The sequence below is a fragment of the Cynoglossus semilaevis genome, chromosome 1, assembly GCF_000523025.1.
Source record: "Cynoglossus semilaevis isolate Cse_v1.0 chromosome 1, Cse_v1.0, whole genome shotgun sequence".
NCBI lineage: Eukaryota > Metazoa > Chordata > Actinopteri > Pleuronectiformes > Cynoglossidae > Cynoglossus > Cynoglossus semilaevis.
Genome location: NC_024307.1, coordinates 18628255 through 18653241, shown reverse-complemented (window position 1 = coordinate 18653241; position 24987 = coordinate 18628255). Strand labels below are relative to the sequence as shown.

The 24987-nt window shown below is 38.6% G+C and overlaps 2 protein-coding genes across 2 annotated transcripts in view; one reads left to right on the top strand and one right to left on the bottom strand.

The window, feature by feature from the left end:
- Positions 1–7788, top strand: part of nrxn3a (neurexin 3a) — a 95425-nt gene extending 87637 nt beyond the window's left edge. The window contains 3 exon segments of the mRNA XM_017034108.2: positions 5310–5333; positions 5336–5581; positions 5584–7788. Coding sequence (XP_016889597.1) covers positions 5310–5333; positions 5336–5581; positions 5584–6242 — 929 coding nt within the window. The 3' untranslated portion in view covers positions 6243–7788.
- Positions 7789–21119: 13331 nt separating this feature from the next.
- The window catches only part of dio2 (iodothyronine deiodinase 2), a 6834-nt gene continuing 2966 nt past the window's right edge, over positions 21120–24987 (bottom strand). Inside the window, exon 2 of the mRNA XM_017038203.2 lies at positions 21120–22697. Within this exon, the coding sequence (XP_016893692.1) occupies positions 22107–22697 (591 nt within the window). The 3' untranslated portion in view covers positions 21120–22106. The remainder of the gene's footprint in view (positions 22698–24987) is intronic.

The following is a 24987-nucleotide window of genomic DNA, read 5'->3' as shown; positions in this document are numbered from 1 at the left end:
AAATTTATGAGAGTAGCGCCACACTGTGGGGGGAAATAAGTAGTTCGTATTCCCTGAGTGCATGCTTTCCCCCTTTGGTTTTCTCTAACAGTCCGAAAACGTGATTACGTTAACGTTGAAGACTGAATTGACTGAGTGAGTTTAACGCCTGTAAGTTACACAGGCGTTAACACTCACTCCGTTTTCAGCAGACCAGACTCGTTAAGTGTTTATTATTATTATTATTATTATTATTATTTAGAACTTTATTAAAAGCATATCCCGACTTAAACTGTGTGAGCCAAAAGTTTTGGTTTTAGTCATGGTAAGGGGCGGGAAACTTGTGAGCCAATCCAGTGCAGGGTGGGAACATATACGCATGCGCATGCTCGGCAAATATGTAGCATCAAGGAGCACAGCAAATTCTAAGCTTGTTGTGTGTTTTTTTTACCGGAAATACACACATTATTATTATTAACGTTCATTTATTTAACTGGAAAATGTTAAATATTATATTTTGTGAACTGGAAAATGTTAAATATTATATTTTGCTTAGCTTTATTTTGTGAGAAAATACTAGGTTGTGTGACCATATTTAAATGTCCAGATGTCGATCTGTTTAGGTGCAATACATATTAAGGTAAATTCAGTTAGTGTTTAGTGTTTTATTGTTCTACCATTCTGAACGTAGTAATGATTGTATCTAAGTAATGTATTAATTTTGATAGACCTCTCACGTTGTCAGAAATAGTAACGTTATAGTTAGTAAATAGTCTAAAATGTTTTAAACACCTTTCCACATTGTGCCGTCTTATGGAATTGCTCTGTGCTGCATTTTGTCCACATTAAAAAATAAACCATTTAGTCTGCATTTGACAAAATATAGGAAAACGTCAAAAGAGACAGTGGGGCTATAGCTGGTATTCAACTTAAATTCCATTTTAAAAGAAAAAAATATTTTTAAAATTTTACATTTAGAAAATAAAAATGTTTAACTCCTTTTGAATTTTTAGTCCTTTTAATTTTATCAGAACACCAATATTTCTGACATAATTCATGAGGCACAACAACAAATGTGCCCTTTATTAATATTTTTTATTTAACAGTATGTGTACCACTTATATAATTAGATTAAAATCAATATGGATATCAGCTTTAATCTCATTTGGTTTTTGACCAAAGTGTGGAAGTGTACATGAAAACACATTTAAACTTGGTGTTTTTTGTCTGTGGGCTTTTTTTCTTCTTCTTCCACTTTCAGTGCTTTGATGTCAACCCAAGCTGTGTCCCAATTTCACACTGACCATATAATAAGGACATTTAATTTAGGGTTCACATTTTCTTGACTATATTTGTGCTATTAATTAATTCTAGAGTGTGGAAACACTGAATTCGCATTCACATATTTATTGCACAAAGAAGTGTCAGGTCCTGTTTTACTGGAAGTTCACTGTCATGTGAACCTAGTAAACCAATTTGTAACAGTAAGGGATTGGAACACAGTGTCCATCTGCTGTTTTTTGTTTTGTTTCTTTTTGTTCTTACATTGCTCACTTTTACCTGCCCTCAGTTTGCTATATTTTTTTCTACTTTCCCTAAATGCAACTTACTTTAAGCATGCATCAACATCCTGCGGTATGGCTAAACCAATCCAAAATTAAGGAATAATAACCCATTGTCAGCCAGTACCGTCTCCCTCTGATGTACACCCAGACTGCACGGCCGGTTCATTTTTGAGACTAACATTATCAAAAGATTTGTCATCAAGAAGCAAATTAGAGAGAGGAGCCCGTCCTTGAGTTGAGTGCCTCTCTCTACCGTGTCTGTTTTCTATTGTGTGCATCTGGTTGTAGTGTGTGCAAAACTTTTAAATGGCTTTGTTCTTTCATGTTAACATATCTCATTCGATAGGTTTAACTCGTCACATAATCTGCATTTATCCAGTTGATCACTGGCATTTTGGTTCTGACTATGATTTTTGGGCATATTAAGAATGTTTGGTTTGTATTTTGTCAGTCAGATAAGATTCAAACAGTGTGAAATACTTTTGATATAATTTGACTTCATGTGATTTGGAACTACTTCGCTGACTAACTTGTGTGTTTCATTTTCTCCTCTTCTCTCCTGGCAAATATTTATTTAAAAAGAAAAAGCATATTTTTTATGTATTACTTAACCAGTTATACTATTGCGTAAAACAGTTGCAGGTTCTTCATCCTAAGTACTAACCCACAAAATAGTAGATGAGGCAGTTCCACAATCACTTTTGACATTCTTTAACATTTACTTTTGAGATTTTTTTTTAAAGTCTTCTTTAAGAGAACAAAAAAATAACCTTGGCAGATTAATACTTTGACTGTAAGACAAAAAACAAATGAATTGCATGGCTAAGAAGTTGCAGTTTAGGGTTTGTCAGATCTGTCAGTGTTAGATATCTTCTGTTCTTTTCTGTAGACGGGCATGTATATTGCTCAATGTTTGTATATCCCCATCCCTTCCTTACAGCCAAAAACTTCAGTGCCGCCCGACCGCTTCGTACTGCCTTTACATGGACATGGCAACTGACTTACACTGTCACCCTCATCACCCTCATTTCCTATGCAGTGTGTTCATAGGTCCCGCCCCTTCTTCACCTCCTCCCTTGTCTTTAGGTTGGCTAAAATATGAAGACGTAATCCATTATACACAAAAGAACAAAATGATGATTAAGCAAACACATGGATAGATTTTAGATAACATTGAAGTCTATTGCAATGAAAAAGAAATGTAGATATACACTTTTGTAAAATGAGATTACCAGGAAAAAGAAAACATGAGGAAAAACCAGAGTTATGGTGTTTATTTTTTATGTTATGTGGTGTGGATGTATGTGTTGTTGCCTCCCTGTACCATCATGTGTTAAGATAGAGGACACTCTACAACAATGGCTAAGTGATTTTCAGTGGTACCAAGTGGCTATCAAACATTCTCACACAGCATTTGCTTTGTAAATTTCTTTTTTACATGCCTAAAACATTCGGGCAATTTGTTGATGTAAGTTGACGATAAATCTTTTTTCTTCTCAAACTGTTTGTTCTGAGATGCAGTTTGTCATGTTTGGAAAGTTGAATAGATTAAATTAAAATAATTAGGAAATTACAATCAATGTGCAGTTAAATGCGTATTATGTTGGCCTGTCAATGATTGTTTGTTTTTACTTGTTTACATAATCTGGCTGAGTGTAGAAAGAACTTTTCTTTTTATAATTAATTTACCCCACAAATAATCAGGGGGAGAATTTCAAATATTTCAAACTGCATCATTGATTTCAATCTGTAAACATAAAGATATTTGTTTAAATTATATTTATGAATTATTATTATGCTTGTGTGTTCATACTTGTAGTTCTATTCTAGCATTAAGTTGGCGAGCGTGCATGCTTGTAGATTTACTGTATGTTGGTACTTTTTGTGTGATGTGTGTCTGTTCGATTTTTTTTTTTTTTTTAATGCAAAATGTGTATAAGATCTGACCATACAAATGTTTGATGAACCTTTTCACACTAGCGATGACTTAAATGTTTACTCTCCTGGCAGCTGTTAGAGAACCCTATTAGGGTTTGTCTAAGTGTCTTGAGAGTCAACATTCAGGTTACTGCTTTATCGCTCACTCACTATGACAGGTCAAATTTACAACCAGTTAAACAAATTACTCTTGGTTATCTAGCTGCTCTGAAACTATGGCAACTATGTCTTCTAATAATAACACATACAATGAAAAAAGTCCTATTTAAACCTTTTTATACCATTTCCATAATTAGGACTTGGTGAATAAACAAACCCTGTATTTGACAAACAATTCCAAAAGATGACAATTGGTGACTAACTACCTTCTTGAACATTGTGACATTGAATTTAGAATTTTTATTTCAAATATTTTTTCAACAAAAACATTTGGTTATCCATATCCTGATGTATTACATTGCTTATTTTAATACATTTGAAAGTTTACCTTCAAAACAGGCTAACTATGGAAGCTAATGCTACAGAATTTTAAATTAGAACAATTTTACCAAGGTAAAAGCTTGGTTTTCTGAGACAATTTGTTTAACTACAACATCTGTATGGTCTTAAGAAAAGTCAAAGGTTTAAGATGATCGTTGAGTTGGGAGTTATTAATTTAAGCAGCAGTCTTATAATCAGGTTGTAATATCAATATCAGTTCATAAAAAAACAAGTACAAATACAGGCAAATTCAGTATTTTTGTATAATCTGATGAATAAGTGAGAATGCATTCTAAGAATAAGTAAACTAACTTGATTTACTATCTTTACGTTAGGAAAAGTAGCCCTTGTGAATGCCACTGGATGCATTTGTATTCTAACCCTAAGAATCCATTTGAATATTATATATATTGGCCAATTAGCAGTAACTGAGCAGAGAATTAACTGCTATATCCAAAATGCTGTAAAATTGCATTGAATGACATTATATTCTTTTCTTTTATATTTTGATAGGGGAAAGTTCGAGGATTTTAACGTAAATTAGAAAAAAAGTGATATCTCATGTGGACAACTTTCCAAAGACATCTTAAACCTTTAGGCAGATTAGATCAGAAATATGCACAGTACAAGGGTCCTCAGTTTACGACGTCCATGACCTGGTAATCATTCCAAAAACTGAACAACTATTTTGCACGGGAACTAATTGGCGAACGGAGCAGATGAATAGGTTGTTACGCAATGCTATTCACGAAAGATGTCACACATTGGATTGTGCTACATTTGCTTTCTTTCGTTTCTGATTTTTTTTCTGAACTTTTTGCCCTTCATTATGCCTCCCATGCGAGAGTGTCAGAAAGTCAGACTCTTCTAACGTTTGTTCTGGGGCAGTGGTGGCTTAGTGGTTAAGGAAGCTGACTTGGGTCTGGAGGGTTTCAGGTTTGAGTTAACCAGCTGTCAAGTTACCACTCGCTGAGCATAGAACCGTGCCCACACACTGCTCCCTGGGCGCCCGAGCTGCCCATTGTTCACATTGGTTATGGGTAAAATGCAGAGATCAAATTTACTTTCCTTCCTTATGACACCACCACTGCGTTAGCATAGGTGAGTGAGATAGGTACTGTGAAGGAACGGAAGTGAGTTACACTGCAAAGGAACAGAATTCCAACGTCAGTCGAGGACCCCTGTACATGTTGGCAGTGCTCGTATATGAGTTGAGGCTTTTGTTTATCGTCTTGTTTTCTGTTTGCATGGTTATTTGTTATGTCTAGATGAGTCAGCTTTAGTTTTTACAATATTGCGGGAAACCCACCTGCCGTCCTCTAACTGTTTAACTGTTTCCAACTCCAGGAGCTGAGTTAGTCATCCCAGTACTCAAGGACCCATTAGCCCTACCCCTGTAGCTTCTCGTGCACCCTCCATTCCCACTCCCCTTACCCACCACCTACTCTTCACCATTATTGAGACCACCAAAGAGTCCCTGTCCAAGACCACTGAGGCGGGGGTACCTTGCTTGTCGGATCGAGGCAGCGATGATTGTGATGATGATGGCATGGTGATATCGGGGTATGGCTCTGGGAACGCATTCAAGTCTAACCTGCCCCCTACTGATGATGAAGATTTTTAACGACCTTCTACTTGGTAACAGATAAGACCTTGTCCACATCAGGATTTGAAGGTGGCAACAAAGCTGAGACATCCAAGACTTTTAGACTAAACAAACCATCAATCTTCAGAAGCAATAGGACTACTGCTACCACCATACCACTAACCGCCGACCAGAGCCTCACCACCGCCACCTCTGCCTCTGCCGCAACCTTCCACAATGCTCCGGCCAAAAAAGCCGGCCAGAATAAACACAAGCTAAAACCCCAGCCCGACTTAATGTTGCTTCCATTGCCCACATCCTTTGAAGTAGACAGCACCAAGCTGAGGGGCCCATTAATAACCTCCCCAATGTTCCATAATATACCCACAGCACCCCCCACAGAGCCAGGCGTCAGGCGAGATCCAGGGCCCTCAGAAGTGGTCCGTGAATCTAGCAGCACCACCGGGATGGTCATCGGAATAGTGGCGGCCGCTGCCCTGTGCATCCTCATCCTTCTCTATGCCATGTATAAGTACAGGAACAGAGATGAAGGCTCCTACCAGGTGGACGAGAGCAGGAACTACATAACCAACTCAGCTGTGCAGAGCAATGGCGCTGTAATGAAGGACAAACACCAGAGCTTGAAAGGCAGCAACAAGAAACAGAAAAACAAGGATAAGGAGTACTACGTGTGACTGACACTCTTGCAAAGAGTAAAGGAAAGAGAGCACTACGAGAACATTTATTTCCTTGTGAGGAGCTTTGACAAATGATGGTATAATATGGAACTTAAATATTCTTATACTGTGCACAGTAGTTGGACTGATGACATGTACTGTAATATAAAGCACACTTACAGCTGTAAGCATAAAGACGAGGATAAATAGCAACTTTAGAGATCTCACTCTTCTATCTGGTCAGAGACAGTATCAGTATATTTCGGTATATTTCACAGCTACGCCACTCTCCTAAGTGACTTTTAGAGCTATATGATCCTTGGCATCAAAGAAAAAAAAATCTTTTTGTATAATTGTTAAATGCAAAAGGCTCATAATATTCTACATTTCCAGCATGTATGCCACATGTAGTGCTTTAAAATGAAGGGGCCAGGCACATGATCACTGTAAAATTAAAAAAAGGACTACTGTGTCAAAAGATAAGATTTATATGGTTTATACATAATACACATGTGGTGTCTTACTTTTTTTTTTTTGCTTTGAGCAAAAAGAAGAAAAAGAAAAAAAAAGAACAGCCAAAAGAAAAAAAAGAAGTACTTAATACTGCATAACATGTGGAAATCACTACGGGCAGATTCTTTTCTGCTGACTTTGTTCCACCACAACTATTCTCATAATCATACGCAGAGTCAGTGTCCACTCTGTGGGAGCAAGTGGCAGGTTCTGTTACTAAGAAGTGACTGGTTTTACAATGCATGTGATTCTAACTCTACAGTAAGGTATGGTAAAGGTCAGTATGGAGTGTTTAACTCGGACCATGTTCTCTTTAATGCCAAAATTGTTCTTTGTCATCAGATCGGAACTCATCCCCCTCATTTAGTATCCTTCAAACTGCTACCAACGGGAAAAAATAATCACCATCTTTTATTGCAAAGGTCTATTGTTGGTTCATAACCAGTGGTGGTTTTCTGTTCTGGAGAAAAACGTTTGTTGGTCAATTGCCTATTATCCTTTCTTTTCCTAGGAGGTGACTGGAGGAAAAACAAATGCAGTACTACAACTGTTAACAAATGTGTATACAAAAATAAATCAGATGTTTAAAGTGTGAATTTTATCTGCTGTCACAGTCAGCTGTGTCGAAAAAAATCAAGAAATTTGTTTACATATTTTATTACACACTAGCCGTTGTACTTTGTAGGTAGAAAATTGTACATATATCATGACAGTTGTAATTTTTTAGTACCTCTATTGTACATACAGAAAATATGATTTATCAGCGTATTTGACATGATGAAATCTATTACCTGTTAATTTACATGGAGAAAGACTTTAATCAGAATGTGGAGAATCATATTGATATTCATAAAGAATAAAAATGTATTGTTAGCCTAGAGATCTAAACACAGATGTTTCTAAAGTTGCATGAATATTTAACTACTTACAGTTGTCCAACAAATACAAGGTGCCCTTCCTTCTGTATCATGGCTTTATTGTTCTGAGTTCCACTAGTGTCATTTATTTTTGAATAAAGAATAAAGTCAGAGTTATGACAAAGATTGAAAGTCAAAGGCTAAGAGGATGCTCAACAGTTTTTGAATTGGTGTTGTGAACACTCACCTCCAGTCATGTCACGTTGTGAGTTACCATTCTCTGTCTTGTCTCAGTCATGGCTGGTGCAGTCATTTTGTCTACATCCTTTAAGTTGCAGCTGTTTTGTTTTTTCATCAGTGTCACGGCAAATAAAATGTTCTTTATTTTTCTAAACACTTAATTTCTTTGATTATTTGCTTGAACTATGTACTAGGCATCACCTTTTTCACTCCTTAGTCAAGATTTCAGATACTTGATTCAGGAGTTTTGTCAGTGTGCCAGTTTTGCTCCTCCACTGTTACCCTCACCACCTTCAATGTCTTCTCAATATGTACTCAAATTCTGCCCTTTTCACTCTTGCTTGACAGCTCCATCCCCCATCTAGTCATCCAATAGATCCAATATCTCTCCTCAGCGCCTGCCGCACACATATTGCCTATCACTCATCTCTAACCATTACACTCTGCCAGCACCCTTGTTTCTACGCCCTCCCTATTCTCATTGTCGTAAACATGATTGGCTTTGCATTGCCCTCCTCTCTAATTTAAACTATGACCTTTCAGGTTCTCTTTAGCCTCACAGATAACAGCATCATGGAGCCACTTGTCTGGTCTCATTAATTAACCTGCCCATCATCAGTTAAAACATAATGACTTGTTCCCTAAAGTTACCCCAACCACTAATACATCACTCCTAAGAACTGTCTTGCACCACCCTCACATACTTGTCTGCCTCTCCTAACCATATGTCCCCTCAGGAAACTCTTATATTTCCTTCTTGCAGATTCCAAAGAAAACAGAGGATCTCCTCTTCTGGCTTGCTTTAAAATTTTCTGTCAAAATAAGAGAAGCATCTAAAATAATAGTTCTGGGCATGAAACCGAACTGTTGCCTGCTAATCTGAATTAGTTTAGTTAAGCGTCAACATCTCTGTTTAATGTTGGTTTTGTTTGGCTATTTAACTATGTAAATCTGTAACTTTAACAGCTCAAAACATCAGACTTGGTTTTATAATCTGTACTGTACCTGTGCAGCCCCTCACTCTGCAGTATTATGTATGACAAAAGGTTCTCTTACACTTTCATGCCTCCACAGGTACAGCATCTGGATCAACTGTCCGTCCAGTCTTTGTCCTCAAAGCTGCTGACACTTCCTTCTCAACGATTCACTTCATTCTCCATCCTTCCTCCATCTTGCTTTCTCTTTTCTCAACTTTTTACAGTGCAAATTCTACCCGTTCAGTGCACTCTGTTTACTCACTATTATTTAAACCTCAGCATGTTTCCTTTGCTACCTTCTCAGAGATATATTTTTTCTGTACTCCCCCATTCCACCACCATCTGACTTGGTCTTATTTTCTCAGTCCCAAAAAGACACCAGCCAAGCCATTCTTTTATGTTACCATATGTTCTTCTCTCTTCCTGTGTTAACATTTTCATTCCATTTGAAAACCACCGTCACTCATCCTTCAGTTGTCCCCTTCTCAAACAAAACTTACACAGCGTCTCTCGTCATTCTTTAAGGTAACATTCATCATTTCTTTATAACATGTTGTGGTGAATATGTCAACTGATGGCCTTCAGCTCCAGTGCTGTGACATAATTCGTCACTGTTCATGTTGTCACGCAACGAGTACGTAGAAACGCAGTAGCCACACTCCAATCCTGGGGCAGGTACGAACCGTTTACAAACAAATGTACACGAAGAACGCCAGGACACGTAAATTTGGGTAGTTTCAGTGATGTGAAGAGGTTAGAAAATATTTAAAATCAGCTCTTGTGGGGACGTTTCTGCTTCTCTGTGGTGAACAATAGCCATGGGGCACGAGACGTACCTCGAGCAAAGACGGCGGCGCGGGGCTCGGGTGTGGTATGCTAACGGCTACTCATCGAACCTGCTAATGCCAATCTAATCAGACGGCATCGTCACCTAGATACGCCGGTTACATATGAAATAGAAAGCACGAGATGAACGTCTTCACCCCGGTGATTTAAAAAGCCGCTGGATGTGGAAGGTGAGGTGGAAGAAGTCACAGATAAAGCTTAAGGAATTTTTATTTCAACAGCGATACGCTCCTAAGGCTAATGTTAAATGTGTGGGTTTGTCGGTACCACAGTTCAGCTTCTGTGTTGTCGTGGGATTATTTTGTTTCCCAAGTCTTTTAAAAGGAAATTATTTAAAGATGCGACAAATCAAAGACAATCATTTAAAAGCTTGGTTCTGTTAAATCTTTTGCTCTTAAGTAATTGTCAAATGTTATTTTATTTATGGACAGCGCTATGATTGGTCTAAGGGAGTAGGACATGTTCACAGTTTACTGCTTTTGCTACAGGCTGTACCAATAATCTGAGGCACCTCTACATTTGGTTTTCAGACTGAGTTGCTCTGCTTTCTGAGTTACGTCAATGAAAATAAATCTTATATTGTGTATTTAGGCCTTTGAGAGTTTATTGTTCCAATTGTACACTTACTGGACCTTACGAAACCATGATATCGGATATCTCTACTTACTACACTTGTTTATTTAGATTTATTTCAGTTGTCCTTTAAATATATTATGTTAAAAAACTAGAAAACTCTGAAAGTAACAAATAGACTAATTATTTAGGAAATTAAGTTTCTTTCCTGTGATAACATTTATTTTCTTTTTTATCCAATTTTAGTCATTAAAAGATGATAACTCTCTTTTCTTCATCTTTACTTCATTACATTTGCGGTTTGTGTGCTGACTTGCAGTTAAACTTTGTCATTGTGAATTAAAAAGCAAGATGGTGAAGGTTTCACAGTCCTTCAGACCCTGCTTCACAGATGACCTGTAATCACTGAGGAGCGGTCTACTGTTTGTGTTTTTAAGAATGAGCAGATGGAGCTGCTCAAACTGTGGGACTGTTTAATGAGGCTTATCAGTCAGTCTGCAGGAGACATTAACCTGAGGTCACGCTGAAAAAAATCTCAAAACAAACAACATTACTATTACTCTAAAAGTTAAAGGCTTCTGTCTATTCATATTTTCATCATATTTAATGTGGAATATAGTAATACATTTATTATGCATGGAAACACGTTTCTTTATGGTTAAACATATTCACAAGAATACATTTGTTTCTTAACTAAACTGTTTTACGCTGAAAATCAGAGACCTAATAGCGTACTCAACATGTTACTACAGCCACCTTGTGGCAAAATATTAAACAGCATAATATAATTTTACTGACTGGACTTTGTTTTATCACGCTAGCACAGTTATAGAAGACAAAAATGATGTGCTCACTTCCTTGACTGCTGCTATAATATTTTGATAGATGATTGAACTCCAATGTTTCCTTTTTAACTGATATAAAACAAATTTTCAGAGCTTTGTGTCAGTGCCATGAGGGTGGATTTTGAAACAAATTAGCATTAATTAGCACAGAGGTGCTACTATAGCTTGTTTTAGAACATAGGACAGAGTAGGTTAAGTGGAATAAACAACACGATCCACCTGTAAGTTTCAGGTCTGTACCAGAAATGGTTTTTTTTACCAATGTACCTGTAGGGGATCCACATAATTCAGATGTTCCATTTGCAATCATCAATCTGACATCCTTGACATACGACTTTTCATGGTTATGTCGCCATAGCCCAAAAATGTATTAATGAAGTTTTATTCCATTATTATACAGACTATGTCTGCTTTACACAGTAGATGGCTGTGTTTACATCCGTTGATTGTATGCCATACATTGGATTGTGATACATTCACTTTCTTTTGTTTGGTTTGTTTTTTCGGGAACTTTACTCCCAAGTGTAAGTCAGTAGTAGTACACAGTAGAGTAATATTTAGGAATAAATGAAATTTAACAATTTAAGAATTGTTTACATTAATCTAGAATGTAAAAGAGCAACCAAAAAAAAGTAACATGTACATATTCAGGTAAAGTTTGAACATAAAATGTAAACATTAGGATACCTTAATCTAGAATGTAAAAGAGCAACCAATAAAGTAACATGTACATATTCAGGTAAACTGTAAACATTAGGATACTGATGATGTAAATCAGTGTGTTCTCTGAATCCTCAAACAATAGAACAGTATATTGGTTGTTTAAATGTATTACCTGGACTAATTTAGCCCAAAAAACATTTAAAATAATTAAAATTTGTTAACAAGCAGTATTTAGTTGACACAGGTTTAAAACAGCAGCTGACTGTTAGCCATTTTAAGCACCTTTGAATTTGTTAAAATGTCTTTTAGTCGCCAGTCTCTCTCCTGTGCCAGTGGAACACTGAAGGCTCTTTACTTTAAATGCGCTCACTAGAACAACCAGGAGTGTGAACGTCTCACAGAGTGCAAAAGCAGAGGGGGAATAAAAAGAATGACAAGGGAGGAATTTGGCACAGACAGACAATAGGGCATTGCAAGGCAAAAAAGGCCGGGGGATTGGAGAAGACTGGGTTTGTAAATGTGTGAATGCTTCTCTCTCTCTATTTTTTTGTCCTTTGCACTTGAATTTGTGTAACTAATTATCTCCTTCCTTCCCAGCTTTGTAATTCTCCAGCAATGCTGAGCGTCTGGCTGAACATTGTGTACTTGTTTTCACCAGAACATGTGGGAAAGTGGTACATTTCCTCCACACAACTTACACAGAGAAACTGAGATTTTTTAAATTCCGAAATACCATTTGACTACCATCCTGTGTAGGGACACTATAACAACTGGAGATAAAATGTTTTATTAATATTCCTTCTTTAACTAACATGTTAAATAATAATGAATCGTTTTTGGTTTTTGTTTTTCCATCTTGTGGAAATAATTACCAATAAAAAATTCTTGCTGGAATCAAAACCCTGAGGTGGAGTTAGAAATATTACAAACTTCATTCAAGGACAGGTATTGTAATTTCTAATGAAAAAAAAAACCCTCTTTTTTTCATACAACATACTTACTGTCATCATTAAGGTATAGAGTTGTCAACTGGTGGTTCAGGTTCCAAAACAGGGTTTTGGGGGTAGGAGGTTGGGGGTGCGGGGAGGTTGATCCCTCATACTTTCTCTCTTTAATGTATTCTTTACAATACCCTGTATCCCTCTAGCTACGCCTTTTCTCTTCAGATTTATCAGTAAATCTCAATGAACAAAAGTTCAGCCCTGGTGAACAGAGTCAGCCAGAGCCCAGTGAAAGACCCTTGTAGTTCACATGAACCCAAAGCCTTGCATGTCCTTGTAAAACCTGAGTAGGAAGAGAGGTTTCAAATACAAGAATTTTGTTCTACTTTGTGTCATTTCTATACTCAATCTGCAACTGAAATTTAGAACTATAAACTCTTTAGAATTTGCACACTTGCGATTCATAAAAACTCTAAATGCAGGAGGTATAAACCTAGACCACTGAATTTGTGTATTCTGCGTGTTCTTACAAGATTAAATCTCATCACATATTTTGACAAGATAGATAATAGATAGATAATAAATACAAAAGAGATTTACAAATTCTACCTATAACCACAGAATTGTAAGCAATAAACTTTTCTGTTTCCTATTTTTAAAAATATTCATATAAATTGAGTGAACATTTCATATCATTAGCCTCATAGCATTGTTGTCTATATATTTTATTATAGAAAATATAAAGGTCTTTCATGAGCCTGTTTACTTGAACACAGGCCTGAAATACCTGCAGGACTTAAACAGAGATGCACAAATGGTATATCCAGAGTTCCCCTGCTGAACACAGGCCTGAAATACCTGCAGGAGTTCCCCTGCTTTTTTTTGTTCTGTAGTCCTTTGTTGCCACCTAGTGGAAGACTATTTGCCCTGTTTTGCCCTTTCATTGTTTCAGTAAATAAATAGTTTTCAGACCCATTAACTAAAATTAAAAATGGTTAATTTCACAATTTCTGATGGTTGATGATCACTGGATGATGTGTCGCAGCACAACAATGAGCAGCGGGCCAGTGGTTTGGAAGAGTATTAAACAATAACGAGATTCTAATCCGAATTAATAATTGCGATAATAGACCAACATGTTCTCATATCATGTCTTACTATTACTGTACGTGAGTGGAGCGCAAAAGAGAGACAACACAGGGTGAGCTGCAGAAAAAACAATAATTAAACCATGGCACTAAAATAATGTATTTCTATATCAAGCACATGGTTCAATCATATGCTCTACTGAATAACGACTGTGGCCAATCAGCCTTCTTAAGCAGTTTGCAAGGTGTGGTGAACATTGAAATAATAACTAATGGAAAGTCTTTTAATAGCATACCAGATGTTGGATGTGTTTTTCCTAAACTATATTCTTGACCCATTGCCTTTTTTTAAAATTACATGAATGGAACTCCCTGCACAGACTTGTTTCTGACTTCTGTCTTTAAATGTCACTCTGGTCCCAAGTAAGTGTGTAATTTATTGGCTGTGTTATGTTCTTTGTGAAGATCTAATATGGGAACTTCTGTAATCCTCTTCAGGATCTTGGCAGGACATGTTAGGAGAGGGTGGCGCCACACCTTCCACAGCTGGAAGCATTTGCACGTACTGTAGCCTAACCAAACAGAAACATGGGACGCTGCCTATGGCAACAATACACGCCCTTTAGTTCAAGTGAAACAGAGACAATACGTTTGGGTTTTTTTGTTGTTGTTTTTTTAATCTACACACGCAGTTTACATCATTCTTTGCTCATTTGAAAGGTTTTTTATGCAAAAATGTTTTTCTTTCTTTTTTCAATTTAATGCTGTCACTTATCCAGTGGTTTTATTCTCACGTTAATGTGGTTCTAGTTTTCATACCTTATTCTTTCCTGGAATCTGGAAGTAATCACACATCTGAGCAGTTTTCCAGACTTTTTGGTTATGAAGAAAATGAGATGTCATTTGGATCTGACTGAATTTTTCTGAACCACGTGAAGACAGCCTTGAACTTCAAAGAGCAGAAGACACGTCCAATTGCAGATGCTTGAAAGTGACATAATGTTGTTGTAACTTGTAGTGAGAGTTTGGATTTGGTGAAATATGTGTCTGTAGGGTTCACGACGGTCAAACTCCGACCCAGCTCCAGGGTTTCTATGAATGAGAGTAGGATTAGGATTTGAGATCACAGCCAGGTATCAGGAGTTACTGGAGGAAAGGACAGGAAAGGAACGGTCAACAGCTAGGGTGAGATTAATAATTAATGAAAGTAGGGAATCTCCTGTCATGGGTTTGTACAATTTATTGCAACATATGGTAATAAAGTTTGACACGGCACTGGCTGCTCCTCGTCTGCCTGCTCCCTGGTTGAGTCAGGTGAAAGCTTTGGCAAACAGAGAACCAAAATTTCCAGTTTGGTAGCAGGCCCAGGCAAGCAGACCAGGAAAACTGAAACTGTTCAGACTCCAAGTGATGTGGAGGCTCGACTGCTGGTACTAACATTCACTGGTATCATGTACTACATTCAGGGATACAGATGGGATTTCTGAACTGTGGTAGAATATATATATATATATATGTATGTATTCCTATAGATATATACTGTATATCTATCCCTTTACTTTTATTTATATAATATAAACATTATTTTATATTTTTATAGTGGTGCTTTGGCCCAGAGGCAACGTCTCTGTCATTGGTGTAGAACCCCAGGGAAGGTTCAGGGGGGTTGGTACGGTGCAGTGTGATTTGGGTGGCGGTCATGGAGACTGCTGCCTCCACGACCCAGTAACAGATAAACAGTTGAAAATGGATGGATGGATTATTTTATATTTTTATATGGGTACTCGGTGTGGTTTTTTCTTTCGTGTTTCCTGGTATATGTCCGTGCCTAGGTTTAACAGTGGAAATTCAGACATTCGTGTACAACGTGAACACATCATTAGTTCTACAAACAAGTCACAAATGGGACATTACTCCTCTGTTTTACCAGGGATGTTTGTCGCCTTATGTAGGAACTAGTGATGGGCCACACCTGAATTTTGAATTTGTCAGGATACCGATTTCTTTTTTGGCATACCAATATTGATACATCGTGTGATTTTTTTTAACCCAATAGAACACATGACAATACTGTCCATTTAATGTTGTATTATGTATTTATTTTATTTTGTGTATGTATTCTTGTAAGATATTCATACATTTGACACTGATGCCCTGTCAAGCTGCTCTCTCCTCTTTTGCAAAGGCGTGGTTTCTCCAGCATAAGTACCGTCTTCCAAAGCAGCTGTGTTTTATTAGTTACAAGGAGCTTTCCTCCTCTTCAACAGTGTCCTTTGCATTTATTTGGACAGCTAAGACCCGGATCAGGAAACTGTCTGGTCTCTGTGTTGCATGTGTTTATGTAGTCATGGTAATGTCTTTCCAATGTACAAGTCCGGGTAGACCTCGGTTTACACACAACAAAGCAGCCTGACATCATCTCCTGAGGTAGAGCGCCGTCCAGCCCTTCACTGAAAGACGGCATTCACACCAACCTAAATGAATTACTTCAATGGCAAAAAGACTGAAGGCTTTAGTTCAAACAATCAAACCAGCCTGGTGTGAACTCACCCAGGGAAAATCTATTTCAAACAATGGTCAAGCAACTGTTTACTGAGGCGATGTAACAAAAAAAAAATTATCTGGACTTATCTGGACACACCCTCCTCATTGGTCTTAGACCAAAGGGGTAAAAGAGAGACTGCCAGTGGAATGGGAGGTTTCCCTGCACTCGTATATATTTACCCCCAGGGAGTGAAGGGGGACAATGCTATAGCTCCTTTATTGCCTACATAGGATAACAACATCAGAAAGGTTCAGTTTCAACATTAGATTGATTTGTGTGTGTTTGTGTTTCCACCTGTAAAGGCTGCTATGTGTAGGTCACTGTTCTCTGGGTCCTTGGCTGGATCCTTTGTTTTTGAGAACTGTACATTGGAATAAAGGGGGAAAAGGTGAGGTCACAGGGAGGCTGTGAATGTGTTTAAAAGGCCGTCCGTGTATATCAACGTTCACAGTGATGAACATGATACTGTGGTTCAAGATCAACCGCCACCGCAAATAACACAGATAGAAACAAACGGACAATATGAACTTTGCTACCACTTGGCAAATACATCGCATGATTTCATGATATGTTATCATCAAAAAGAGCAACACACACGTTGACTCACTGTATATGCAGGGGTTGGGGGGTTAAATGCATGTGACACATATCTTGCTGTGTCTTATAGAGTCTTTTGTACAGATCTCCTATAGAGAACTCAAGTCAATTTTTAGAGACTTGCAAATGATCTCAAAATACTTGAGCACAGCTTGAGAAAACAGGAAACTTCTGTGGTGTGAAAGTGTTTGCCCTCTTCCCATTCTCCTTTTTTCTCCATGTTTGTCACAGACAGATTTAAATATCAGACAAGTAAACACGAATACAGTGAAAAAGAATGCAATCCTACATAATGAAAACTTTCATTTAAAACAGCATTTAGTGGTTCCACAGTATAACTGTGATCACGCCTGCTTACACATCTGCCTTACGTGCAGGAAGTCCTGGATTCGAGTGCCAGAGAAACCACATACTCGGCGTCTCCCAGGGGCGGTCTGTTGCAGCAGATCTGGTTTTAACACAACAAGTCCTCCAGTGTGGGATCAATAAGGTTTATTTTTTGTCTAATACTGACATTTGTTAAATAATTTCAAACACATGTTTCAAACTCGAGTCTCAGGGGAACAGGAAGACGGAAACACTTTTTCACACCACTGTGTATGTATTGAAACACAACAAAGCCAAAGGTGACATAGTTGCCAGGTTAGGTTATCCTCTAACGCTAACAGAGGAAGTGGACAGCAGACCATGTTCACCTGGAGTACACCCTGGACATGGAAGGACAGTAAACCGCTGGCCAAACATTTGAAGGTCAACAATAGGGCACCTCTAACGCTAACAGAGGAAGTGGACAATAGGGCGGCTATGGGCTATGATAGGGCGGTTATCCTGTGCACTGTGGGTGACAGTGCACAGGATGATACAGCTGTTCATCTGTGGATGTTGTTGTGTGCTATACATTCAGTGTGTTATGGACTTACAGAATAAGTACAAAATAGGACAGAAACATTCACAGGGTAGTCATCGACCAAATACAAGCATGTGGAGCAGGTGTGATTACTGACACTCCCTGTAGTGGTAGTGGAATAGAACCTCTACAGACAAGTTTGATACTTTTGTTTTACCTCGTGCTGACAACACAAACTCATGTCGTGAAAGGCATTTAGTGATAAATAATAGATATCACATATATCAACTGTATATGAACTGAATCAATAATAGACAGAACGTGAGGCGTGTCTGTCTCCCTTGTCTCCTGCTTGTGTCTGCTGTGTAATCAGTGTCATCACACTCACCTGTGTCCAGTCATCCTGTGTTCATCAGTCTCACTGGTGTCACCTGGTGCCCAGGGTTTCTGTACCTCCCTCTTACTCAGTTCTTGTTAGGTCGTTCTCCATTCTGGGTCAGTGTCGTGGTATGTACTCCTTGTATCTTATATTTTTGTTCAGGCTCATGCTGGTTCATGTGTGCTGCGTTCTTTTCCATGATCTCCCTGTGTGTTCCTTGTTTCTTCCTGGTTCTTGGATCATGAAGTAGATGAATTTAAGTTTGGACTTTGGTCAATACATTCTTTACACCTCATCATCGCTGTTTCTCGAGTGCTGCACTTTGCCTGCCTGCTATAGATATGTGTGCGTGTGTGTGTGTATGTATGGCTATGCGTGTTTATTTTTCACAGTTCTAATACATATACATATTGGTGCAAACTTTCATCAGTCTGTATATATGTGTATGTATGTGTATGTATATTTATGTATTTGTGTATATATGTATATAGCTATATTTGCAATCTATGTGAATATATTATGTACATAGCTGTATATGCAACAAATGTACAGTTAAATAAAAAAATAAAAAAACAATAAGTGATGAACAGTTTCTGCAGCAGATTCTAACTTTATTTCTTTCCTTCCACACTACAAAAATAAAACATTGCACTAGACAGCAATGAGAAAACCTTTACGTTGCTTAAAGAGAAGACAGTGTTCTTGGGTTTTTTTTTTTGTTTTTTTTTTTTTTTTTTTTTTTTTAAATCATTTATACCGATGAAGATTGTTCACTTCAGCTGACCGGCAGATGCATTAGTCAGGACCTCACCAACCAGGTGTTGTTCATATCCAACCAGAGGCCGAGTCAGGAACTCTTTCACCAAAGGTTTTCATTTGCACACCTCGGTAACTAAGATCAGAACCAAAGCGTCTGCCCGTCCGGCAACAACCCTGACACGGTCCACTGTTTTTACTGACCTTCCACACTCAACTCAATGGCATTAGGAAATATTTAAATACTGATCATTTAAAAAGTAATGAGGTGTAAGACATGAGCTGACATTTAAGTTGTTGAATCACATTGACTCTAGTGTTCCATACACTAGAGTCATACTATTTGTGGCTTCATTAGACCACTAGAATAAAGAGTTGTTCTAATGGAGATGAAATAAAATGTAATATTTTTTTATAAACTTGGGTTTTTTTTAATTGTATGAAAGTAAAGTATGAGTGATTGTCGCAGGGCGATATCGGCAGTAATTGTGGTTGTGGAATTTTGATCTAAGTGTTACTGATTACTAGTCAGTGATATTAGCACTGATGCTAAAAAGGTGCAGGTTGCTTTAGACAAATGTATTTTCCCTTTTTGGGTTGTTAGTTCTGTGTCATGGATTTATTTTACACATTTGTTAAAAAACTAGCTACATCACAATGATCGGAGAGATGAATAAAGAATAACTAGCTTCTCCTTTAAATTTAATTTGAAAGTAGTTCCTTCAAATTACTTGTCATGTCACCATGTTTGCACCAAAAAACCTGCTATTGCATAACAGTCTAAACCACTTCCTTACTACGACTACTGCTACATCTGCTACTTTTATGTTGTATTCATCTGTTCTTTTTCACTTTAACACACATTTAGTCAGTTGTAGGGATAGGGATGTCCGATATTAACTTTTTGTCGATATTGTCCAAACACTTAATTTCCGATTCCGATATCAATCGATACCAATATTGGCCTGATAATATTTTTTATTTATCTGTACAAACCACTGTATGAGTATAAGATGAATCAAATGAGCTACAATGCTGCCATCTAGTGACTTTAACTTTAATATACAGCTGTTTATCCCCAAAACTATTTTTAGGGCACACATCATCTGGCGAAACCCAGGCATTGCATTAGCTGGTTTTCATTACCGGAGGAATAATATCGGACATCCCTAGTTGTAAATGAACTTTGCGACACAGGACATCCCAGAATTAGAGCGCAGCTAACAGAGCAGATCAAATTTGTATATACAAATAAAGCTTGAATCCTTTGTTGGGCAATGAGTGCAAATGGATTTATCCTAATATTCACCCAAGGACTTTAGAAAACAATCAATAATGATTTATGGGTAGGAATCAGATAAAATGCCAATGTTCACAACCTGGAGAAAAATGAATTCCTTAACTGTAACCAACATGACATTAAATCAGATCAGCACAGGTCTTTCTATATACAAATGGAACAGAACGGTTTACAAATACACGCCAGCATTTCTCACATGTTAAGTCCATGATCACTCACACATCTGTCTGACTATTCCAACAATGATTATGATTGAATGTGACTTTTTGTCATTGTGGGACAAATAAAGGACGTCCTAATGTTAATGTCATAATACAGTGGTTTCCAACCTTTTTTGTCTTTCTCGCAGAAATGTCTATTTGCTGCATCTTATTTGAACTCAACATTTAATCATAAAGTCATCTAATTAATCATAATTTAACAATTATTAAGATGAAATTCAGGTGACCCCATGTGGTGTTGCGACCCCAAGGTTGAAAACCGCTGTCAGAACAACTGGGACATTTTTTACCTTTGACATCACTAAATCAAGGTGGTTTAAATGGGACTTTTCCAAACCTAACAGAATACATTTGTAATCACCCAACACAGTTCTTTTTCTAAAATAAAAATAAAATCCAACTTTTGTAAAATATGTCACTAATGAACAAAGCTGCCAAACTATGAAATGAATAAAACAGTAGCAAAAGGGTTTTTTCTAACAAACAAATGAATTTATAAAAAATGGGCCTGGTCATTGTAGCATAATACTCCCTGTCTGTCTGTGTGTGTATATATAGTGTGTGTGTATATATACATATATACACACACACACACACACAGTGGAAACTCAGTTGTCAAACGCCACACACACACACACACAGTGGAAACTTGGTTGTCAAACGCCTCCCTTTTAAAATAATCAGGTTCACAAACAAACTTTTTAACCAACAATTGCCCCGGTTGTCGTACCATAACTCGGCTGCCAAACAAGCCAACGATATCAGGCGGCAGCAGGTGATCCCTGAGTGTGTGTGTGGCGTCAGTCTTTCCTCAGCCTGAGTTTGGGACATACACGCTGAGAACTGTTGTCTGATTTTGGCGGTATTTCTTGCGCTGCTCCTTCAGGAATTCAGTTGGAAGACCGAGGTTCCACTGTATATTGAAAGTGAATGTAAAGAGAGCGTCTGATTGGTGCTTCCTGAGTGTTTTACTTGGCAGAGTGAGGCAGCCATTAGCAAGAGATGAATTGCAGTAATTCAGTACAGTTTTTGTGATCGGCCAATCACATGGCCAAACACCAAAGCCTGCACACGCCCTCACCTGATTGAAGCCTTAAACCGCTGCTCAGAAATAGCAGGGCTGTGTCAATATGCATGGTGCAAACACACACACTCAGCTGTGGTAAGAATGTGCGTGACAAAGGTAATAAAATAATCTAAAGGGTAAATTCACTCCTATGGGATGGAGTGGACTGTGGTGAGTTTGATTACTGAGATTACTGTCAATAAGACTGGAGCAAACACCAGGGAAGGTTCCAATGTTGACACCGTTCTGATTCTCCACACCAGATCAAACTTATATTTTACACCAAAGCCACCTTGAATCTTCTGTGCTTCACTGAACATTTGAGAACGTTTGATTTACGACTTATAAATGTTTTTTTATTTGAATAAGAATTGTTTAAAAATATCTCGCAGGTTAAGCGTGATGATTAAAAAAATATTTCTATAGAAAATAGAATTTTCCATATGAAAATCCACATAAACATAACAGGTATAAATATAAGCAACAGTGGATCTGTATCAACCAATATCAGCCATGTTTTTCACAAATTCATACAAACTTCATCTCAGAGTAAAAAAAAAATCTGGCCATGCTTTAAGGGACCGCCTCAAAATTGGGCGCCTTTACCTTTAAGAACATCAAGTCCTGCCTACCGTTTACCAAAGCTCTGCTCCAGCCACTGACGCACATCTTTCAGATTGTAAAAGAACGGCCCCTTGCCACCGAGGTACGCAATTTTTCTTTGCTGCACGATGCACACCCGTTCGTTAGACACACCGTACGCCACGTTAGCGTTGTTGTCCATGCAGTCTGCCACCAGCTGGCACTGTGGCGGCAGAGAGAAGTGCTCAGTGAGTTTGCGTGCCGCTCCCAGCCGCTCCTCCAGGTTCTGATGCTTCCTCACGTTGAAACAGGATGAGCCCATGGGAGGGGCCACCCAGCCGTCAGATGGGTGGGCCTCATCAATGTACACCAGCAGGAAGTCGGCCACGTCACTGAAGTCCTCCACCAACCGCCGGAAGGCAGGCAGGTGGCTGACAAAGGGGGGTCAAGTGGCTGAGCCGAAGTTGACCACCAGTGGACGGTCGGAAGTCTCAAAATCCAGAAGGTTGCACTCGTTTCTGGTCGTGGTACCAGCTGGAACACTGGTCACGTTAATGACGCCGCCGCCGCCGCTGCTGCTGCTGGGTCCTGGAACCTTCACCACCTTGGAGTTTGGTGCCTCACAGCCGAGTTTAACCTTAGGAGAGAAAAATACAGATTTGTGTACATTTGAACTCACAAGAATGCATATGTCGGTCTTTTAGTTCCCATGCAAAGTAGTTGGTGAGTTCTAACGCCGTACGACGGAATGATGGTACAAGACTTTCTTAATTGATTCATGGGAGAAGGCGATGTAACCACAAAACGCCATCGGTCAAGGACGTCGTAAACTGATGACCTTCGGTACTCCTACAAACTCATTAGCAAGGTTGAAAGAAGTCGGTTCCTTTATGAATTAAGTGGCGTTCCATTTTGGCGTGGACCTCATCGACTTAATCACTGGTTTTAACGACAGTAATACAGTAGACAGGTTCATATAAATGTTTGTTTGTTTGTCGCCGCATCCAGGAGCGAACTCTTTTGATAAACTTTTTGACTCGCGGGCGACAATTGTCCTAAAAGTGAACGGGGGGGGGGCCGGGTCAGGAGCAGATAGATGAGGTGTTTGTGTGAACTAAGGTAAATGACACGTAAAAGTCATGTTTAAAGGCTAAAATGCTAAAATGCTTTTATCATTTTCTACGCCATCTATTGGGGAAACGTGGGCATTGCAGGGGAAAGGCAGAAATATATAATGATAATATAAATTAATAATATCATTTGGACAAGTTTGGTTCCCCCCCCCCCCCCCAACTCCCACAACAACCGTAGCAGGACAAATTGGATGAAGTAAAATAAATGACTAACAAAGAACTGATCTGAATAGAAATGGATGAAGATAACGTTAACAACGTCACTGAGAGCCAATTCAAATAGAACCTAAGAGCATCCTCAGACAGCACAGGTCCTGCCAAGTCTGCTTGGTTTGAATATTTGGAGCAGGTCCCAAGTTTACCACTCCACCCCGCCCTCTCCCTCTCCTTCTCCCCCCAGGGCCTAACAACTATCTAACAAAATGGGTTTTTACTCTTTTTGTTGGTCTGGTCGTCAATTTGTGTTAATTATGTTCAAAGGACTAAATGCTAAATCCCAGCAGTGTGGACCATTTCAGTCTGGATAATCTGTTGTATGACCATGTGCTGGACGAACCCTGGCACACAGCCAACGCACCATATTATATTCTGTTTGCCCAGCGCCTGGGGCAGACTGATAAAGTCAAATACAACTGACGAGTTTGGAAACTTCCCAGAGCAGGTTTATGGTTCAAGGAAAAACAAGATGGTAGACACTAAAAACCAACACTTTCTACACCGATGTTGGTTTTTATTTGAACTTTATTGACCCCACACTGGGGAAACTATTGTGTTAACTGCAGATCTGCTGCAACAGGCTGCCCCTTGGTGGCGCCAACTATGTGGTTCCTTTAGGGCTCGAACCCAGGACCCTGTGTGTATAAGGCAAATGTGTTAGCCGGTGTGATAACTGCTGCAGGATGGAACCAGAAGATAAACGTTGTGATAATGCAGTAGAAGACGGTCACCCTCAGAGTCTGGAGAAGTGTAGTAGAATATACTTTAAAGTACACTGATGAAGTACAACATGCAAATTTAACACCAGCCGTTAGGTGGGGAAGTCGAAGGGAGGATTTGTCCTTCTTTATTTGCATATTAACGTGTGGGTGCAGGAACGTAGCCTTTCAAAAACAAAACTCACAGTCGAAGTGTATATATATATACACGTATAAACACTGTGTGTAAAACAGGATAGACCTGAGGCAGTCCAAGTATGACATCATAGAACAGAGCGTATTCCCAGTACACCCTAAAGGCAAACACTTGGAGATCAAACCGTTATAAAAATCAATCCCCATGACCGCACGTTGAATATAACGACATTAATACACTTGGCGTTTTTTTCCAAGTCCACAATTTGTGACTGAAAATAAACGAGCTGATGACAACGCTACGAACACCTTGAATGACGACGTTAAGTTTGTTTGTACGACAGACTGTTACACAGGGGGCGCCACTGACCTATATATACTTGATCAGCTACGATATGAGTTGGTGATATGTAAAATGATAATGTAAATTATTTATAGAGTAAATGGTACTTAAAGTTCAACGGTTTCCTGTGACACAACCGTCAGTAAAGGTCCACATTTAAAGCAGTGGGGAAACGATTCAAAGGCCGGGGGGGGGGAGGCGGTCCCAAACTGACCCTGGTCAACAGGTTATTGAAGAGATCAACCACAACATGTCAGTATCAGTATCCCACCTGTCTACCTACCTCGTGTTTGGCCTCAGTTCAGTTCAATTCAATCAACTTTATTCTATATCATATGTGTCAAACTTAAGGCCCGGGGGCCAACTGTGGCCCGCCAAGCC